The sequence below is a fragment of the Coffea arabica genome, chromosome 3e, assembly GCF_036785885.1.
Source record: "Coffea arabica cultivar ET-39 chromosome 3e, Coffea Arabica ET-39 HiFi, whole genome shotgun sequence".
Classification (NCBI taxonomy): domain Eukaryota; kingdom Viridiplantae; phylum Streptophyta; class Magnoliopsida; order Gentianales; family Rubiaceae; genus Coffea; species Coffea arabica.
The window spans coordinates 9892388-9913814 of NC_092315.1; the positions used below are offsets into that span (position 1 = coordinate 9892388).

At 34.7% G+C, this 21427-nt stretch overlaps 1 protein-coding gene across 1 annotated transcript; it reads left to right on the forward strand.

Annotated features, from left to right (window-relative positions):
* Positions 1-559: 559 nt before the first annotated feature.
* Positions 560-2067, forward strand: LOC140038966 (uncharacterized). The gene is made up of 3 exons (XM_072084703.1): positions 560-696; positions 1336-1584; positions 1651-2067. The coding sequence occupies exons 1-3, from the start codon at positions 612-614 to the stop codon at positions 1848-1850; spliced, it is 534 nt and encodes a 177-aa protein (XP_071940804.1). The 5' UTR covers positions 560-611; the 3' UTR covers positions 1851-2067.
* Positions 2068-21427: the final 19360 nt, after the last annotated feature.

The window sequence follows — 21427 nt, forward strand, 5'->3', positions numbered from 1 at the left end:
ACTGGCTACATTTTAAACATATCTTATGGCCAGAATGTTCATCTTATCAACTTAACGAGTTTATTCATGGTACCATACCATTCAATTAAAAAAGTTTCCACCTTTTACCTTTTATTTATAGATGTCAAGGAATATAGCTGATAACGCACTTTTGGCAGCAATCTTCCTTCACCCAATTAAAGATTTTCGGAGCTTAAAGTTCAGCTCCTAAAGCTCTTCTCCAAGGCTCACCAACCAACAGAGAAATTACTTTTGGCAAAGTTTTGATGGCATCTTGGCAAGATTGGAAGATTATATTGCGCTTCTAAGATAATGTTTAGAAAAGCTATTTTAGTGAGGGCATTATGGTCAATTTGCCCCTGATGATATTGACATTAGGTCCCATCAACATCAGAAGGGAGCTCATTGTATTATTGGATATAACAAGGGTGCTAGTGAAATTATGAAAACCCTCAAGGAAGGTTTTTGAAATTAACCATAAAATACTCATTCCACGCAAGGCGTGGCGTTCCCCTCCTAGTTCCTATAAATAGGGCTGCAACTCAATGCACTTATCACTCGATTTCAATAATTTAGCACATTATTTACATTTTGAGTGAGATTGTAATCAAATGGCATCTTCAAAAAATTTGCTCTTTCTTATTGGTGTTCTTTTTGCACTTGTGCTCCTCATTTCCTCTGATGCAACAGCTGCAGGTGCCTAGTCCCTTTTTTTCTTTTCCTTTCTTCCTTTTTTTTTTTGGCTGCACCTAAATACTTAAATGAATGGAGATTTGGAGACTCATTATTGGGATGTGAATTTTTATGGAAGGCTATTTGTATATTATCAAGCAAGTCATATTAATGTGCTAATATCTTTTTCATTGTTTAGCAAAAGTAAATTTGGGTTGCTTCTATCAATGGTTAGTGGCACATCTGATTTTTCATGCATCCTTATAGTATTGCTGTAAGGATACACGTTCCATAGTGTCGCACCAAAGATTAAACTAACGTCGAAAACCAAATTAAATGCTTCTAATTATAATTTAAAGCAAAATAATTCTCCTTATAAATGGACGAAACTCTCTGCCAACAAACCCAAATTCAAGAAAAAATTTTCTTAAGGGGAAACTCTGACAAAATTTTCTTAAAATAAATAAAATATTTAATTAAAAAAATGAAGCAAAATAATTCATATCCAAGTCGCACCATCTTATATGCCTAGACTGTTTTGTTTAATCCATAGTATTCTTTTCTTTGCATATATCTTGCAAATTTTCAGCCTAGCCGGTCACCTAACGTTCGCAGCTTAAGATAAAGCTCCAAATATTTATGTCTCCTTGTGTCTTGAAACAGATCAGAAGAGCGTGAAAACCACTGGTGTCCACGATGCCAGTTCAGGCGAGGTTCATCTGGATAGCAAAAGCGAAGATCGTTGCAGACATGGTTGCTGCCACTGGTACCATGGACACTGCCAAAGATGCTGTCGAACTGCCGAGGAGACCCCTGAAGTCACATCTGGAGATGAGGATACCGTAACCGCAGATCGTTGCAGACATGGTTGCTGCCGCTGGTACCATGGACATTGCCAAAGATGCTGTCCACCTGAAGATCGTTGCAGACATGGCTGCTGCCACTGGTACCATGGACATTGCCAAAGATGCTGTCCACCTGCTGAGGAGACCCCTGAACATCGTTGCAGACATGGTTGCTGCCGCTGGTACCATGGACATTGCCAAAGATGCTGTCCGCCTGCTGAGGAGACTTGCAGACATGGTTGCTGCCACTGGTACCATGGACATTGCCAAAGATGCTGTCGAACTGCTGAGCAGACCCCTGAAGCTACATCCGGAGATGAGGTCAAAAATTAACGCTAAATAAATAAGGGCGTGACACAGGATCCGTGACACCTATATTATTACCTTAATATGTTATGTGTAAAAGACTTGTGCGGCTTCTCTTTGAATTGGTGTAGAATCAACGGGGGAAGCATGTAATGAGTACTCAGTTCGAGTGCTCTTCTTATGTTGTTGTCATGTTGAAAAAATAAATCTACTTGATCATCTACTACAATTGATGATCTTCTTATGTTTTTTTTCACTTTATCTTCCTTCAAGATTTTTGGTGGAAATGCTTCATTTATACGAATTTTCCTAGTTAGTAAATGCTTCTATTACACTTGTACAATACACATTTAAAAGTATAACACAACAAAAGCTTGTGTAGTTCATATATTTAAAAAATATTCTTACTTTTCAACTAAACTATAAAAATATGTAATAAATTCTTTATACATTATACTTTACGAACTATACTTTAAATTTTAAAAATATTTAATAGTATCACTCATCAATAACTCCACATGTTAATTTGTCTTCCAATTCAGTAAATTATAGTAGCTAATTCTCAAAGCTAACCGACACCAAAATTCCCTCACTTGTTCAGCTCCTAGTGGATTTATATTAATTACATTGCATTTATTTCCTAAGCATGAGTTTTGTAACCCCTCATATTAAATCTCAATGATTGATTTTAACGGTTACCAAGGCGTCTAGTAATTGGTTTGCTATTAATTTGAACTAGACATTTATTAGGTCTAGTAGAATTTATTCCTTCTTATCACTTAGTTCATAAACCTTACGAATCGTTAAAACCAGCTCTAACATTAGCTAACAAGACTTCTATAATTTCGGGTTTTGCTTAGAAATCAGTCTGATAGGTTAACTTGCTTCGTCCAACTTTATGAGTTGCTTCTTTTTTTTTTCCATATTTGACATTTCATCTTACTTTAATATAGGGACCAAGTTAGTATTGTTGACATTTCATATCTAAGACTTCTTAATTAATTGATTTGTTATAAGAACTATAACGTATGCGTGTTTTGTAAGCTTTCATTTTTTTTTTCGAGAATGCTATTTGATTTCAAGCTCAATCATATTCTAAGAGTCAATGATAAGATCGAAAAATGTAGGTCCATTGTTAAGATATAGACGGAGATGGTTGCTTATTGAGCGTTGGAAATATTTCATAAGCAAGTTGTACTTATATCTCAACTTGTATTAATAAGATTAAGTTAATGACCATGTCAATGATCTCTGCGTCGTGCATGACATTCTTTTTTCTTGTGCTCTCCCAAAAGCTGAAAATGGCTGGTGATAAGCAAGTTGTACTTATATCTGTTTACTATTCACATTTTTGACTTTTTTTTGACCAAAGGTTAAATATCTTCAAAATTCATTAAAATTTCCTCATTCTTTCTTCACCATAGCCGGCCCTCTCAAGCTCCAAAAGGAAGAGAACTCCATCAACTTTCAAGCTTCTACTTGGTGCAAATCACCCAAAAACATTAGCTTACATCCATTTTACTCCATAAAATCTTTCCTTTTAGTGATAGTGAGTGGTCTAGTGAAGTTGTTTTGAAGAGCTAAGGTGTCCACAATCCCTATCTCTCTTGTTACTTGGTAAGTGATGCTAGAACACTCTACTACACCTAATGATGTTTATGTTATGCTTAGAAGTAGCTTGAGTGATGGAATATATGATTTATTTCTTGATTTGAAGAGTTTTGGTGAAATTTTCCATTTTATGATGAATTTGCTGGTTTAATATGAATGGGATGTGATAAGTGACTAATTTACGTAATAATTGTATGACATTTTATATTATTTTTAGTCACTTTGGTTATATTATTGGAAGAATATGAATCATTTTGGCTATAATTGGTGAATAAATGTTTTTAAGTGATTAAATGAGGTTTTTATCACTTTTTACTTGGATTTTGTGTATTTTGACAGTTTTGACACATTTTCGTATTTCGGCTATAACTTGAGTTACAATGATCGGATTGGGATGATTCTTGAACCCATTTGAAGATAAGAGATAGATCTACAACTTTGGTGAAGACATCTAAATCCAGTTTGAAGGTTTTCCAGGTCAAAATGCCGAATTACAATAGCAAATTTCTACTGGTCGAAGCTGGAACAGGGCAATGAGCAGGCAAGGGTATTTCAGTCATATCTCAGCCTACACAGATCCAAATGAGGTGATTCTTGATGCATTAGAAAGATAACTCAAAAGGCTACAACTTTCGTGTTTTAGACATGAGCTGGTTCAGCCTCTAACATCAAGAAAAGATTGGTTGAAGTTGGGCCAAAAACAGAGCAAGTGATCCACACTCGGATCCACTATTCATCCGAACCCTCGGTTGTTTCTGGGTTAGTGGATCCGAGCTCGGATCCATACGGATCCGAGGTACTGTAGCAGCTCGGATCACTGGTCAGAAAAGGCTGCTCTGTACGCGTAAAACTCAATTTCACCTCCACCAACTCACATTGGATGCTAGACATGTGAGAAACATTCCCAGCTGTAAAAGGGAGATGTAATCCTCATTTCTTGACCACCTTTCATCATTAAATAGCCAAATTCATTGCAAAAAAGGAGATTGGAGTTCATAGAAGAAAAATAGAGAGTGAGCTACGGGAGAGCTTGAAGCTGCAGAAATGTAGCTCTTTCATCTCCCTAGTGTTAGTTTAGCTTAGTATAGAGTAGTGTAGCTTTTCCATTCTTGTTTATTATCTAGATTAGGATGAAGATGGAGGATGAAGAAGGCAAGGAAGAAAGCTCATGTGACAAGGGTTGTATTCCTTCCAATTTCTTTATCTTTTGTATTTGATTCCAAGTTTAGTTAATATACAAGTTCTGGATTTTGTGTTCATTATGTGTTTCTAAAGTTTATACCTTGGGTTTGGTTGAACTTTCTATAATTGTTAGTGTTTATTATTTGGTTATTTGATTGCTATGATTTGAGCAAGTTATTTAGCACTTTGGCTCTTTAAATCATGATTAATCTGGTACCATTGATTGTGATTATCTAAGGTGTTGTTTCTGCAATGGAAATTGAGATTTAACACTAGTTCAAGAAGTGCTAAACATAGGGAGTACACTCACGAAAGTAGAGGTGCACTTATGTGGTTTTTAGTGATTCATTTCATGTAATTTCATTGAAGAAATGAACTTGTAGCTAATTTCATAACCATGAAAATAGGTATGGATTAGTTATGAGTATAATTGATTCACTACGAAAGTAGGATTCAAATGCATAAGGAAATTACACCATAATTAGCCTAGATGTAGTATTCAATGATCCAAATATAGCACTTGCATGAGTAGTTAGGGATACCACAACCCAAGGAGCTTTCATTTGTTATTTTGTATAATTTCAGTAGGTTTAATTTGTTATAATTCATTGATAGTCTAAATAATAGAGAAGCTTTAGTAGTACCGGTAATTGCAATCTTCCTTGTGGGATCGACCCTTAATACCCTATACTCGCTCACGATTCGTATACTTGCGATAAATCGCGTGTGGGGTATTTAGGAGTTTATAAATGTAAAACTTGATTAGGATGAGCTTAATTGTATATGTATACTCCGCGCACGTCAAGTTTTTGGCGCCGTTGCCGGGGAAGATTTGGCAATATCGGTGTGAAGAGTAACTTTATTAGTTTAGACATTTTATTAGTTATTGTGTGAATGTTATTTTCTGTCATTTTAGAATTTTTTATGTGTATGTGTTTTATCACCTATTCTTCTTACTAATTTTGCTCTTAAGTTGTTTAAAAGCAATTTTAGGTGATGAGAAGGGTAGGACAATTTGGAGGACAATGCTTGAGAAGTGGAAGATTGGTAATGGATGGTTACCAAGTGCAAAGCTCCTTTAATAGAGGTAACCAAGAATTTACTGAATGTATGTCTTTTGAAGATGGTTTAAGGTGCTTAAAGGCAAAATTTGATGTAATTAAGTTACAAGTTCAAATGGACACCATGATGCATGAAATTGAGCAGAGAAGGAATGTTAATACTTTTAATTCTTATCATGTGATTTGTGACTTGTGTGGAGATTATCATGCTACTAACACATGCATGCAAGCACAAAATGTGGATTATTATGATGAATTAGAGCATTACAATCCCTGTTTTGATCGATATAGTGCTAATGCTTATGGTTGGGATAATCAATGTGTATATAGTGATTCTCCATATTCTTATGATTACCAATCTGAAAGTGTCCAATATGAATCAAAACCATCTTGGGAGTTGGCAATTGAAATGGTAGCTAATGATTCTAAGCCATCTTGGGAGTTAGCTTTAGAAAAATTAGCTAATGCAACTTCCAACCGTTTTGATAGGATTGAGGAAAGGTTAGATGAATTAGCTTCTCACTTTGGTAATATACATGAGCAATTGAATGTATTGTGTGAAGTTATTTCTTCTAATAATTTGCAAAATGATCCTAGCATGAATCGTGGAAATGTTGTATGTGAAAATGGATTGCATTTGGATGAAAATGATGAATCTCAATTATATTTCAATGAGCAAATATCCATTTCACATGATAATACCTTTGAAACTAACTTTGAGCCTCAAGAGGTGAGTTTTAATGACTCATTTTTCACCCCTCTTGAGGAGTGCATTGAAAGTATAGGTTCTAAGGGTATTGCTGCCCAAGATACTCTCATGACATTTCCTTTGGTAAATTCTCAAGTGGTGCATATTCAAGGTAATATCTATGAAACACTTGGAATAGGTAAGTCACTTCCATTTCTCACATTATTAGTTCATGTGGCTTTTTCTATTAAGTCACCTTACAATGATCCACCAAGGCCTAAAATGGTGGATTATTCGTTAACTAAGCCTCCTTGAAAAATGAGGTGATATAGTCAAGCTATTGACTTTAAAGAAGCGCTTATTGGGAGGCAACCCAATGCTTGTTTAAGTTGGTGTTACTTTGGAGTGATTTTATGTTTAAAGTATAAGTTTGAGTAATTTTGTTGTTTTTCATTTGTAGGTTTTGGAAAAGTGACCAAATGAGGTGAAAAAGGCGAAGTTTGATCAAAGATCTCAATACCTCAAATTCAGTAATTGTGAATTTTGATGCATTAAAGAGGTTTAGAATGCATGTTTAGATCATTTTACATGTGCGTGAATGATTTATTTTGACATAGAAATGATCTAGGGTGTATTTTGAAGAATTGAGGTCAAACTGAAAATTGCAAAAATTCTGCAATAAGTGCAGATTCAATGGATCCAAGGCCTCGGATCCATATGGATCCAAGGCCTCGGATCCACTTCTGCAATCAGAAAAACTTCGAGCTTCTTGATCCGAGCTCGGATCCATATGGATCCGAGGCCTCGGATCCACTTCTGCAATCAGAAAAAATTTGAGCTTCTTGATCCGAGCTCACTTATCATGATCCGACCTCGGATCCTTTCAAAAACGACCTCGGATCCTTTCCAAACGAAGCCTCGGACCACTTTTCTTCATTCTTCCCTCTTTTTCCTCCTTCAACTCCACTTTTCTTCTTGTTGGTTGCAAGCTTTTATTCTTAAGAATTGTATTTTTGTTTTTTTTTTTCAAGGTGCATTAATTGAAGTCTCCATTCTTTCAAGTAAAGTTGGAAATTCATCATTTGGACATGGATTCGGATTGCGCAAGTCATAAGTGGAGTATTTTCTTTTACTCTTTCTTTATTTTCCTTTTCTCACATTGAGGACAATGTGAAGTTTAAGTGTGGGGGAGGAAATATGTGAACTTGCATTCTAATGCTATGTGATGATATTTTGTGGATTTAAATGCTTAGAAATATTGGAATTGTGTTTGAATTATTTGCCATGTGGATAATTTGCCTGAAATTGGGTTTGTTGGCAGGGAGTTTTCTTCCATTTATATGGGGAAACTCCGTCAAAATTTGTCTAACATCTTGTCCAATATGTCACTATGGCCCAAAAGTTCTTCAAATTTTTGCATTTTCATTCAAAAAGGGCTAATTTGTTCCAACTTTAAATGTTTTTATTCTTCCAATTGTTGAAACTTTATGTGTATTTTGGAAGGTTTAGTCCTCATTTAACTTGGAAATAGTTATTATGCAATTAGAATTTTTACATTTTAGAAAGTATATTTGGTAAAGTGAGGAAAATTATACCTATAATTTTACATGTTTAATGAGATTTCTTCTCTTTACTTAATTTTGCAAGTAAGTGATTGACATAGTTGATAAAAGGTTATACTCCTCCTTTGATTAGTTTTATATATTTTCTAAGAGGGAATATCTATTTATTGTCCTTTAGTAAAAAAAAAAAAAAAAAAAAAAAGAAGAAAAGAAAGAAAAAATTATTCTACTCCAATGATTTTTGTACCGAGTAACCGGGGGTTGGCATCTACAAATGTCGATTTTCGCGTAAAAAGGTACTTGAATTAAGAGTATGCATTGCAACTTGAATAAGTGAAATGTTGAGTAACCGGGAATCTTCACCTAAAAGTGTCGATTTTCGCGTAAAAAGGCATTCTCACTAATTAAGTAAAATTAGTATGAATAAATCCCTCTTAGATGTAAAATTTTGAGAAAAGGATGATTATAGGAGGAGGAAGGCTATAAATCGACTATGTGGGTTGCTTATTTGTGAAATTAGGTTAGGGTAAGAGATTAAGTTTAACTTGTTGAATTTAGGGTATAATTATCTTTCCTTTACTTGATATTATGAGTATTTAGTGTAAATTGAATAATTATATAATAATTATTTTCCAAGTCTTGAGGAATTAAATTGGACAAAGTGCATATATTGTTTCACCTCTTGAATCATTGCATTTGATTATGTGTGAATTGCTTGAGGACAAGCAATGATTTAAGTGTGGGGGAGTTTGATAAGTGACTAATTTACGTAATAATTGTATGACATTTTATATTATTTTTAGTCACTTTGGTTATATTATTGGAAGAATATGAATCATTTTGGCTATAATTGGTGAATAAATGTTTTTAAGTGATTAAATGAGGTTTTTATCACTTTTTACTTGGATTTTGTGTATTTTGACAGTTTTGACACATTTTCGTATTTCGGCTATAACTTGAGTTACAATGATCGGATTGGGATGATTCTTGAACCCATTTGAAGATAAGAGATAGATCTACAACTTTGGTGAAGACATCTAAATCCAGTTTGAAGGTTTTCCAGGTCAAAATGCCGAATTACAATAGCAAATTTCTACTGGTCGAAGCTGGAACAGGGCAATGAGCAGGCAAGGGTATTTCAGTCATATCTCAGCCTACACAGATCCAAATGAGGTGATTCTTGATGCATTAGAAAGATAACTCAAAAGGCTACAACTTTCGTGTTTTAGACATGAGCTGGTTCAGCCTCTAACATCAAGAAAAGATTGGTTGAAGTTGGGCCAAAAACAGAGCAAGTGATCCACACTCGGATCCACTATTCATCCGAACCCTCGGTTGTTTCTGGGTTAGTGGATCCGAGCTCGGATCCATACGGATCCGAGGTACTGTAGCAGCTCGGATCACTGGTCAGAAAAGGCTGCTCTGTACGCGTAAAACTCAATTTCACCTCCACCAACTCACATTGGATGCTAGACATGTGAGAAACATTCCCAGCTGTAAAAGGGAGATGTAATCCTCATTTCTTGACCACCTTTCATCATTAAATAGCCAAATTCATTGCAAAAAAGGAGATTGGAGTTCATAGAAGAAAAATAGAGAGTGAGCTACGGGAGAGCTTGAAGCTGCAGAAATGTAGCTCTTTCATCTCCCTAGTGTTAGTTTAGCTTAGTATAGAGTAGTGTAGCTTTTCCATTCTTGTTTATTATCTAGATTAGGATGAAGATGGAGGATGAAGAAGGCAAGGAAGAAAGCTCATGTGACAAGGGTTGTATTCCTTCCAATTTCTTTATCTTTTGTATTTGATTCCAAGTTTAGTTAATATACAAGTTCTGGATTTTGTGTTCATTATGTGTTTCTAAAGTTTATACCTTGGGTTTGGTTGAACTTTCTATAATTGTTAGTGTTTATTATTTGGTTATTTGATTGCTATGATTTGAGCAAGTTATTTAGCACTTTGGCTCTTTAAATCATGATTAATCTGGTACCATTGATTGTGATTATCTAAGGTGTTGTTTCTGCAATGGAAATTGAGATTTAACACTAGTTCAAGAAGTGCTAAACATAGGGAGTACACTCACGAAAGTAGAGGTGCACTTATGTGGTTTTTAGTGATTCATTTCATGTAATTTCATTGAAGAAATGAACTTGTAGCTAATTTCATAACCATGAAAATAGGTATGGATTAGTTATGAGTATAATTGATTCACTACGAAAGTAGGATTCAAATGCATAAGGAAATTACACCATAATTAGCCTAGATGTAGTATTCAATGATCCAAATATAGCACTTGCATGAGTAGTTAGGGATACCACAACCCAAGGAGCTTTCATTTGTTATTTTGTATAATTTCAGTAGGTTTAATTTGTTATAATTCATTGATAGTCTAAATAATAGAGAAGCTTTAGTAGTACCGGTAATTGCAATCTTCCTTGTGGGATCGACCCTTAATACCCTATACTCGCTCACGATTCGTATACTTGCGATAAATCGCGTGTGGGGTATTTAGGAGTTTATAAATGTAAAACTTGATTAGGATGAGCTTAATTGTATATGTATACTCCGCGCACGTCAAGTTTTTGGCGCCGTTGCCGGGGAAGATTTGGCAATATCGGTGTGAAGAGTAACTTTATTAGTTTAGACATTTTATTAGTTATTGTGTGAATGTTATTTTCTGTCATTTTAGAATTTTTTATGTGTATGTGTTTTATCACCTATTCTTCTTACTAATTTTGCTCTTAAGTTGTTTAAAAGCAATTTTAGGTGATGAGAAGGGTAGGACAATTTGGAGGACAATGCTTGAGAAGTGGAAGATTGGTAATGGATGGTTACCAAGTGCAAAGCTCCTTTAATAGAGGTAACCAAGAATTTACTGAATGTATGTCTTTTGAAGATGGTTTAAGGTGCTTAAAGGCAAAATTTGATGTAATTAAGTTACAAGTTCAAATGGACACCATGATGCATGAAATTGAGCAGAGAAGGAATGTTAATACTTTTAATTCTTATCATGTGATTTGTGACTTGTGTGGAGATTATCATGCTACTAACACATGCATGCAAGCACAAAATGTGGATTATTATGATGAATTAGAGCATTACAATCCCTGTTTTGATCGATATAGTGCTAATGCTTATGGTTGGGATAATCAATGTGTATATAGTGATTCTCCATATTCTTATGATTACCAATCTGAAAGTGTCCAATATGAATCAAAACCATCTTGGGAGTTGGCAATTGAAATGGTAGCTAATGATTCTAAGCCATCTTGGGAGTTAGCTTTAGAAAAATTAGCTAATGCAACTTCCAACCGTTTTGATAGGATTGAGGAAAGGTTAGATGAATTAGCTTCTCACTTTGGTAATATACATGAGCAATTGAATGTATTGTGTGAAGTTATTTCTTCTAATAATTTGCAAAATGATCCTAGCATGAATCGTGGAAATGTTGTATGTGAAAATGGATTGCATTTGGATGAAAATGATGAATCTCAATTATATTTCAATGAGCAAATATCCATTTCACATGATAATACCTTTGAAACTAACTTTGAGCCTCAAGAGGTGAGTTTTAATGACTCATTTTTCACCCCTCTTGAGGAGTGCATTGAAAGTATAGGTTCTAAGGGTATTGCTGCCCAAGATACTCTCATGACATTTCCTTTGGTAAATTCTCAAGTGGTGCATATTCAAGGTAATATCTATGAAACACTTGGAATAGGTAAGTCACTTCCATTTCTCACATTATTAGTTCATGTGGCTTTTTCTATTAAGTCACCTTACAATGATCCACCAAGGCCTAAAATGGTGGATTATTCGTTAACTAAGCCTCCTTGAAAAATGAGGTGATATAGTCAAGCTATTGACTTTAAAGAAGCGCTTATTGGGAGGCAACCCAATGCTTGTTTAAGTTGGTGTTACTTTGGAGTGATTTTATGTTTAAAGTATAAGTTTGAGTAATTTTGTTGTTTTTCATTTGTAGGTTTTGGAAAAGTGACCAAATGAGGTGAAAAAGGCGAAGTTTGATCAAAGATCTCAATACCTCAAATTCAGTAATTGTGAATTTTGATGCATTAAAGAGGTTTAGAATGCATGTTTAGATCATTTTACATGTGCGTGAATGATTTATTTTGACATAGAAATGATCTAGGGTGTATTTTGAAGAATTGAGGTCAAACTGAAAATTGCAAAAATTCTGCAATAAGTGCAGATTCAATGGATCCAAGGCCTCGGATCCATATGGATCCAAGGCCTCGGATCCACTTCTGCAATCAGAAAAACTTCGAGCTTCTTGATCCGAGCTCGGATCCATATGGATCCGAGGCCTCGGATCCACTTCTGCAATCAGAAAAAATTTGAGCTTCTTGATCCGAGCTCACTTATCATGATCCGACCTCGGATCCTTTCAAAAACGACCTCGGATCCTTTCCAAACGAAGCCTCGGACCACTTTTCTTCATTCTTCCCTCTTTTTCCTCCTTCAACTCCACTTTTCTTCTTGTTGGTTGCAAGCTTTTATTCTTAAGAATTGTATTTTTGTTTTTTTTTTTCAAGGTGCATTAATTGAAGTCTCCATTCTTTCAAGTAAAGTTGGAAATTCATCATTTGGACATGGATTCGGATTGCGCAAGTCATAAGTGGAGTATTTTCTTTTACTCTTTCTTTATTTTCCTTTTCTCACATTGAGGACAATGTGAAGTTTAAGTGTGGGGGAGGAAATATGTGAACTTGCATTCTAATGCTATGTGATGATATTTTGTGGATTTAAATGCTTAGAAATATTGGAATTGTGTTTGAATTATTTGCCATGTGGATAATTTGCCTGAAATTGGGTTTGTTGGCAGGGAGTTTTCTTCCATTTATATGGGGAAACTCCGTCAAAATTTGTCTAACATCTTGTCCAATATGTCACTATGGCCCAAAAGTTCTTCAAATTTTTGCATTTTCATTCAAAAAGGGCTAATTTGTTCCAACTTTAAATGTTTTTATTCTTCCAATTGTTGAAACTTTATGTGTATTTTGGAAGGTTTAGTCCTCATTTAACTTGGAAATAGTTATTATGCAATTAGAATTTTTACATTTTAGAAAGTATATTTGGTAAAGTGAGGAAAATTATACCTATAATTTTACATGTTTAATGAGATTTCTTCTCTTTACTTAATTTTGCAAGTAAGTGATTGACATAGTTGATAAAAGGTTATACTCCTCCTTTGATTAGTTTTATATATTTTCTAAGAGGGAATATCTATTTATTGTCCTTTAGTAAAAAAAAAAAAAAAAAAAAAAAGAAGAAAAGAAAGAAAAAATTATTCTACTCCAATGATTTTTGTACCGAGTAACCGGGGGTTGGCATCTACAAATGTCGATTTTCGCGTAAAAAGGTACTTGAATTAAGAGTATGCATTGCAACTTGAATAAGTGAAATGTTGAGTAACCGGGAATCTTCACCTAAAAGTGTCGATTTTCGCGTAAAAAGGCATTCTCACTAATTAAGTAAAATTAGTATGAATAAATCCCTCTTAGATGTAAAATTTTGAGAAAAGGATGATTATAGGAGGAGGAAGGCTATAAATCGACTATGTGGGTTGCTTATTTGTGAAATTAGGTTAGGGTAAGAGATTAAGTTTAACTTGTTGAATTTAGGGTATAATTATCTTTCCTTTACTTGATATTATGAGTATTTAGTGTAAATTGAATAATTATATAATAATTATTTTCCAAGTCTTGAGGAATTAAATTGGACAAAGTGCATATATTGTTTCACCTCTTGAATCATTGCATTTGATTATGTGTGAATTGCTTGAGGACAAGCAATGATTTAAGTGTGGGGGAGTTTGATAAGTGACTAATTTACGTAATAATTGTATGACATTTTATATTATTTTTAGTCACTTTGGTTATATTATTGGAAGAATATGAATCATTTTGGCTATAATTGGTGAATAAATGTTTTTAAGTGATTAAATGAGGTTTTTATCACTTTTTACTTGGATTTTGTGTATTTTGACAGTTTTGACACATTTTCGTATTTCGGCTATAACTTGAGTTACAATGATCGGATTGGGATGATTCTTGAACCCATTTGAAGATAAGAGATAGATCTACAACTTTGGTGAAGACATCTAAATCCAGTTTGAAGGTTTTCCAGGTCAAAATGCCGAATTACAATAGCAAATTTCTACTGGTCGAAGCTGGAACAGGGCAATGAGCAGGCAAGGGTATTTCAGTCATATCTCAGCCTACACAGATCCAAATGAGGTGATTCTTGATGCATTAGAAAGATAACTCAAAAGGCTACAACTTTCGTGTTTTAGACATGAGCTGGTTCAGCCTCTAACATCAAGAAAAGATTGGTTGAAGTTGGGCCAAAAACAGAGCAAGTGATCCACACTCGGATCCACTATTCATCCGAACCCTCGGTTGTTTCTGGGTTAGTGGATCCGAGCTCGGATCCATACGGATCCGAGGTACTGTAGCAGCTCGGATCACTGGTCAGAAAAGGCTGCTCTGTACGCGTAAAACTCAATTTCACCTCCACCAACTCACATTGGATGCTAGACATGTGAGAAACATTCCCAGCTGTAAAAGGGAGATGTAATCCTCATTTCTTGACCACCTTTCATCATTAAATAGCCAAATTCATTGCAAAAAAGGAGATTGGAGTTCATAGAAGAAAAATAGAGAGTGAGCTACGGGAGAGCTTGAAGCTGCAGAAATGTAGCTCTTTCATCTCCCTAGTGTTAGTTTAGCTTAGTATAGAGTAGTGTAGCTTTTCCATTCTTGTTTATTATCTAGATTAGGATGAAGATGGAGGATGAAGAAGGCAAGGAAGAAAGCTCATGTGACAAGGGTTGTATTCCTTCCAATTTCTTTATCTTTTGTATTTGATTCCAAGTTTAGTTAATATACAAGTTCTGGATTTTGTGTTCATTATGTGTTTCTAAAGTTTATACCTTGGGTTTGGTTGAACTTTCTATAATTGTTAGTGTTTATTATTTGGTTATTTGATTGCTATGATTTGAGCAAGTTATTTAGCACTTTGGCTCTTTAAATCATGATTAATCTGGTACCATTGATTGTGATTATCTAAGGTGTTGTTTCTGCAATGGAAATTGAGATTTAACACTAGTTCAAGAAGTGCTAAACATAGGGAGTACACTCACGAAAGTAGAGGTGCACTTATGTGGTTTTTAGTGATTCATTTCATGTAATTTCATTGAAGAAATGAACTTGTAGCTAATTTCATAACCATGAAAATAGGTATGGATTAGTTATGAGTATAATTGATTCACTACGAAAGTAGGATTCAAATGCATAAGGAAATTACACCATAATTAGCCTAGATGTAGTATTCAATGATCCAAATATAGCACTTGCATGAGTAGTTAGGGATACCACAACCCAAGGAGCTTTCATTTGTTATTTTGTATAATTTCAGTAGGTTTAATTTGTTATAATTCATTGATAGTCTAAATAATAGAGAAGCTTTAGTAGTACCGGTAATTGCAATCTTCCTTGTGGGATCGACCCTTAATACCCTATACTCGCTCACGATTCGTATACTTGCGATAAATCGCGTGTGGGGTATTTAGGAGTTTATAAATGTAAAACTTGATTAGGATGAGCTTAATTGTATATGTATACTCCGCGCACGTCAAGTTTTTGGCGCCGTTGCCGGGGAAGATTTGGCAATATCGGTGTGAAGAGTAACTTTATTAGTTTAGACATTTTATTAGTTATTGTGTGAATGTTATTTTCTGTCATTTTAGAATTTTTTATGTGTATGTGTTTTATCACCTATTCTTCTTACTAATTTTGCTCTTAAGTTGTTTAAAAGCAATTTTAGGTGATGAGAAGGGTAGGACAATTTGGAGGACAATGCTTGAGAAGTGGAAGATTGGTAATGGATGGTTACCAAGTGCAAAGCTCCTTTAATAGAGGTAACCAAGAATTTACTGAATGTATGTCTTTTGAAGATGGTTTAAGGTGCTTAAAGGCAAAATTTGATGTAATTAAGTTACAAGTTCAAATGGACACCATGATGCATGAAATTGAGCAGAGAAGGAATGTTAATACTTTTAATTCTTATCATGTGATTTGTGACTTGTGTGGAGATTATCATGCTACTAACACATGCATGCAAGCACAAAATGTGGATTATTATGATGAATTAGAGCATTACAATCCCTGTTTTGATCGATATAGTGCTAATGCTTATGGTTGGGATAATCAATGTGTATATAGTGATTCTCCATATTCTTATGATTACCAATCTGAAAGTGTCCAATATGAATCAAAACCATCTTGGGAGTTGGCAATTGAAATGGTAGCTAATGATTCTAAGCCATCTTGGGAGTTAGCTTTAGAAAAATTAGCTAATGCAACTTCCAACCGTTTTGATAGGATTGAGGAAAGGTTAGATGAATTAGCTTCTCACTTTGGTAATATACATGAGCAATTGAATGTATTGTGTGAAGTTATTTCTTCTAATAATTTGCAAAATGATCCTAGCATGAATCGTGGAAATGTTGTATGTGAAAATGGATTGCATTTGGATGAAAATGATGAATCTCAATTATATTTCAATGAGCAAATATCCATTTCACATGATAATACCTTTGAAACTAACTTTGAGCCTCAAGAGGTGAGTTTTAATGACTCATTTTTCACCCCTCTTGAGGAGTGCATTGAAAGTATAGGTTCTAAGGGTATTGCTGCCCAAGATACTCTCATGACATTTCCTTTGGTAAATTCTCAAGTGGTGCATATTCAAGGTAATATCTATGAAACACTTGGAATAGGTAAGTCACTTCCATTTCTCACATTATTAGTTCATGTGGCTTTTTCTATTAAGTCACCTTACAATGATCCACCAAGGCCTAAAATGGTGGATTATTCGTTAACTAAGCCTCCTTGAAAAATGAGGTGATATAGTCAAGCTATTGACTTTAAAGAAGCGCTTATTGGGAGGCAACCCAATGCTTGTTTAAGTTGGTGTTACTTTGGAGTGATTTTATGTTTAAAGTATAAGTTTGAGTAATTTTGTTGTTTTTCATTTGTAGGTTTTGGAAAAGTGACCAAATGAGGTGAAAAAGGCGAAGTTTGATCAAAGATCTCAATACCTCAAATTCAGTAATTGTGAATTTTGATGCATTAAAGAGGTTTAGAATGCATGTTTAGATCATTTTACATGTGCGTGAATGATTTATTTTGACATAGAAATGATCTAGGGTGTATTTTGAAGAATTGAGGTCAAACTGAAAATTGCAAAAATTCTGCAATAAGTGCAGATTCAATGGATCCAAGGCCTCGGATCCATATGGATCCAAGGCCTCGGATCCACTTCTGCAATCAGAAAAACTTCGAGCTTCTTGATCCGAGCTCGGATCCATATGGATCCGAGGCCTCGGATCCACTTCTGCAATCAGAAAAAATTTGAGCTTCTTGATCCGAGCTCACTTATCATGATCCGACCTCGGATCCTTTCAAAAACGACCTCGGATCCTTTCCAAACGAAGCCTCGGACCACTTTTCTTCATTCTTCCCTCTTTTTCCTCCTTCAACTCCACTTTTCTTCTTGTTGGTTGCAAGCTTTTATTCTTAAGAATTGTATTTTTGTTTTTTTTTTTCAAGGTGCATTAATTGAAGTCTCCATTCTTTCAAGTAAAGTTGGAAATTCATCATTTGGACATGGATTCGGATTGCGCAAGTCATAAGTGGAGTATTTTCTTTTACTCTTTCTTTATTTTCCTTTTCTCACATTGAGGACAATGTGAAGTTTAAGTGTGGGGGAGGAAATATGTGAACTTGCATTCTAATGCTATGTGATGATATTTTGTGGATTTAAATGCTTAGAAATATTGGAATTGTGTTTGAATTATTTGCCATGTGGATAATTTGCCTGAAATTGGGTTTGTTGGCAGGGAGTTTTCTTCCATTTATATGGGGAAACTCCGTCAAAATTTGTCTAACATCTTGTCCAATATGTCACTATGGCCCAAAAGTTCTTCAAATTTTTGCATTTTCATTCAAAAAGGGCTAATTTGTTCCAACTTTAAATGTTTTTATTCTTCCAATTGTTGAAACTTTATGTGTATTTTGGAAGGTTTAGTCCTCATTTAACTTGGAAATAGTTATTATGCAATTAGAATTTTTACATTTTAGAAAGTATATTTGGTAAAGTGAGGAAAATTATACCTATAATTTTACATGTTTAATGAGATTTCTTCTCTTTACTTAATTTTGCAAGTAAGTGATTGACATAGTTGATAAAAGGTTATACTCCTCCTTTGATTAGTTTTATATATTTTCTAAGAGGGAATATCTATTTATTGTCCTTTAGTAAAAAAAAAAAAAAAAAAAAAAAGAAGAAAAGAAAGAAAAAATTATTCTACTCCAATGATTTTTGTACCGAGTAACCGGGGGTTGGCATCTACAAATGTCGATTTTCGCGTAAAAAGGTACTTGAATTAAGAGTATGCATTGCAACTTGAATAAGTGAAATGTTGAGTAACCGGGAATCTTCACCTAAAAGTGTCGATTTTCGCGTAAAAAGGCATTCTCACTAATTAAGTAAAATTAGTATGAATAAATCCCTCTTAGATGTAAAATTTTGAGAAAAGGATGATTATAGGAGGAGGAAGGCTATAAATCGACTATGTGGGTTGCTTATTTGTGAAATTAGGTTAGGGTAAGAGATTAAGTTTAACTTGTTGAATTTAGGGTATAATTATCTTTCCTTTACTTGATATTATGAGTATTTAGTGTAAATTGAATAATTATATAATAATTATTTTCCAAGTCTTGAGGAATTAAATTGGACAAAGTGCATATATTGTTTCACCTCTTGAATCATTGCATTTGATTATGTGTGAATTGCTTGAGGACAAGCAATGATTTAAGTGTGGGGGAGTTTGATAAGTGACTAATTTACGTAATAATTGTATGACATTTTATATTATTTTTAGTCACTTTGGTTATATTATTGGAAGAATATGAATCATTTTGGCTATAATTGGTGAATAAATGTTTTTAAGTGATTAAATGAGGTTTTTATCACTTTTTACTTGGATTTTGTGTATTTTGACAGTTTTGACACATTTTCGTATTTCGGCTATAACTTGAGTTACAATGATCGGATTGGGATGATTCTTGAACCCATTTGAAGATAAGAGATAGATCTACAACTTTGGTGAAGACATCTAAATCCAGTTTGAAGGTTTTCCAGGTCAAAATGCCGAATTACAATAGCAAATTTCTACTGGTCGAAGCTGGAACAGGGCAATGAGCAGGCAAGGGTATTTCAGTCATATCTCAGCCTACACAGATCCAAATGAGGTGATTCTTGATGCATTAGAAAGATAACTCAAAAGGCTACAACTTTCGTGTTTTAGACATGAGCTGGTTCAGCCTCTAACATCAAGAAAAGATTGGTTGAAGTTGGGCCAAAAACAGAGCAAGTGATCCACACTCGGATCCACTATTCATCCGAACCCTCGGTTGTTTCTGGGTTAGTGGATCCGAGCTCGGATCCATACGGATCCGAGGTACTGTAGCAGCTCGGATCACTGGTCAGAAAAGGCTGCTCTGTACGCGTAAAACTCAATTTCACCTCCACCAACTCACATTGGATGCTAGACATGTGAGAAACATTCCCAGCTGTAAAAGGGAGATGTAATCCTCATTTCTTGACCACCTTTCATCATTAAATAGCCAAATTCATTGCAAAAAAGGAGATTGGAGTTCATAGAAGAAAAATAGAGAGTGAGCTACGGGAGAGCTTGAAGCTGCAGAAATGTAGCTCTTTCATCTCCCTAGTGTTAGTTTAGCTTAGTATAGAGTAGTGTAGCTTTTCCATTCTTGTTTATTATCTAGATTAGGATGAAGATGGAGGATGAAGAAGGCAAGGAAGAAAGCTCATGTGACAAGGGTTGTATTCCTTCCAATTTCTTTATCTTTTGTATTTGATTCCAAGTTTAGTTAATATACAAGTTCTGGATTTTGTGTTCATTATGTGTTTCTAAAGTTTATACCTTGGGTTTGGTTGAACTTTCTATAATTGTTAGTGTTTATTATTTGGTTATTTGATTGCTATGATTTGAGCAAGTTATTTAGCACTTTGGCTCTTTAAATCATGATTAATCTGGTACCATTGATTGTGATTATCTAAGGTGTTGTTTCTGCAATGGAAATTGAGATTTAACACTAGTTCAAGAAGTGCTAAACATAGGGAGTACACTCACGAAAGTAGAGGTGCACTTATGTGGTTTTTAGTGATTCATTTCATGTAATTTCATTGAAGAAATGAACTTGTAGCTAATTTCATAACCATGAAAATAGGTATGGATTAGTTATGAGTATAATTGATTCACTACGAAAGTAGGATTCAAATGCATAAGGAAATTACACCATAATTAGCCTAGATGTAGTATTCAATGATCCAAATATAGCACTTGCATGAGTAGTTAGGGATACCACAACCCAAGGAGCTTTCATTTGTTATTTTGTATAATTTCAGTAGGTTTAATTTGTTATAATTCATTGATAGTCTAAATAATAGAGAAGCTTTAGTAGTACCGGTAATTGCAATCTTCCTTGTGGGATCGACCCTTAATACCCTATACTCGCTCACGATTCGTATACTTGCGATAAATCGCGTGTGGGGTATTTAGGAGTTTATAAATGTAAAACTTGATTAGGATGAGCTTAATTGTATATGTATACTCCGCGCACGTCAGGATGTTGTGGCCTTGTATGATGAATGGGAATGGTTTAAAATGACTCTAGTAGGTGTGAATTGTTGATAAATGCAATCAATTTTGGATTTGGATGGAAAATGGAAAGTTAGGGTTCATAATTCCCTAATTCTGTCCGGTTTTAGATCATAGGGTTCATAATTGGACTTTGCTCAAAACATGAAAGTTGTAGGTATTGATGAGTTTGAAGTGCCTGCAAAATTTCAGGTCATTTGGATTAGTGTAGAGTGAGTTATGTCGGAATTACTGTAGCTGTTCTGCTTTACTCAGAATGTGAAAACTGCGCTTGTAATCGTTTGTTTTGACTGGAATTGGTTTGGATTTTGAAGTTGGTGTCTTCTGATGAAATGTAGCTGGATGTCTTAGCTAACATATGCCTTTGGAATTTCGGCATTTGGACCTGTATAGACTGAGTTGTGTTCATTACAGCATAGTGCGATTTGGGAACCTGCAATTTCGGTTCTGGATTTGGTTTTCTGCATTTTTGACCTAGATGTGCTAGGATTTGGACTGAGTGGCCTTCTACAATGTTGTAGCCCTGTTTCTTAGCTTCGAAACGGTGGGTATTACACCCCCATCCGATAACCGTAGTGAATTTGACGCCATTACCGCATTTTAAGGTCAAACACGGTTTTCCTATCAAGGCTTAAGCTAAGGCCATTTTGTAATTTCTGGTTACCAATGATGCGTACTTATGCATATGAAACCCTATTGGGGTTATGTTTAGCATTGTTTTGCGACTCGTTCACGA

Coding starts and splice junctions, on each gene's coding strand:
- LOC140038966 (XM_072084703.1), top strand. CDS start 612: ATGGCATCTTCAAAAAATTTGCTCTTTCTTATTGGTGTTCTTTTTGCA. Junction 697..1,335: donor CTCTGATGCAACAGCTGCAG/GTGCCTAGTCCC, acceptor GTCTTGAAACAG/ATCAGAAGAGCGTGAAAACC. Junction 1,585..1,650: donor TTGCCAAAGATGCTGTCCAC/CTGAAGATCGTT, acceptor GATGCTGTCCAC/CTGCTGAGGAGACCCCTGAA.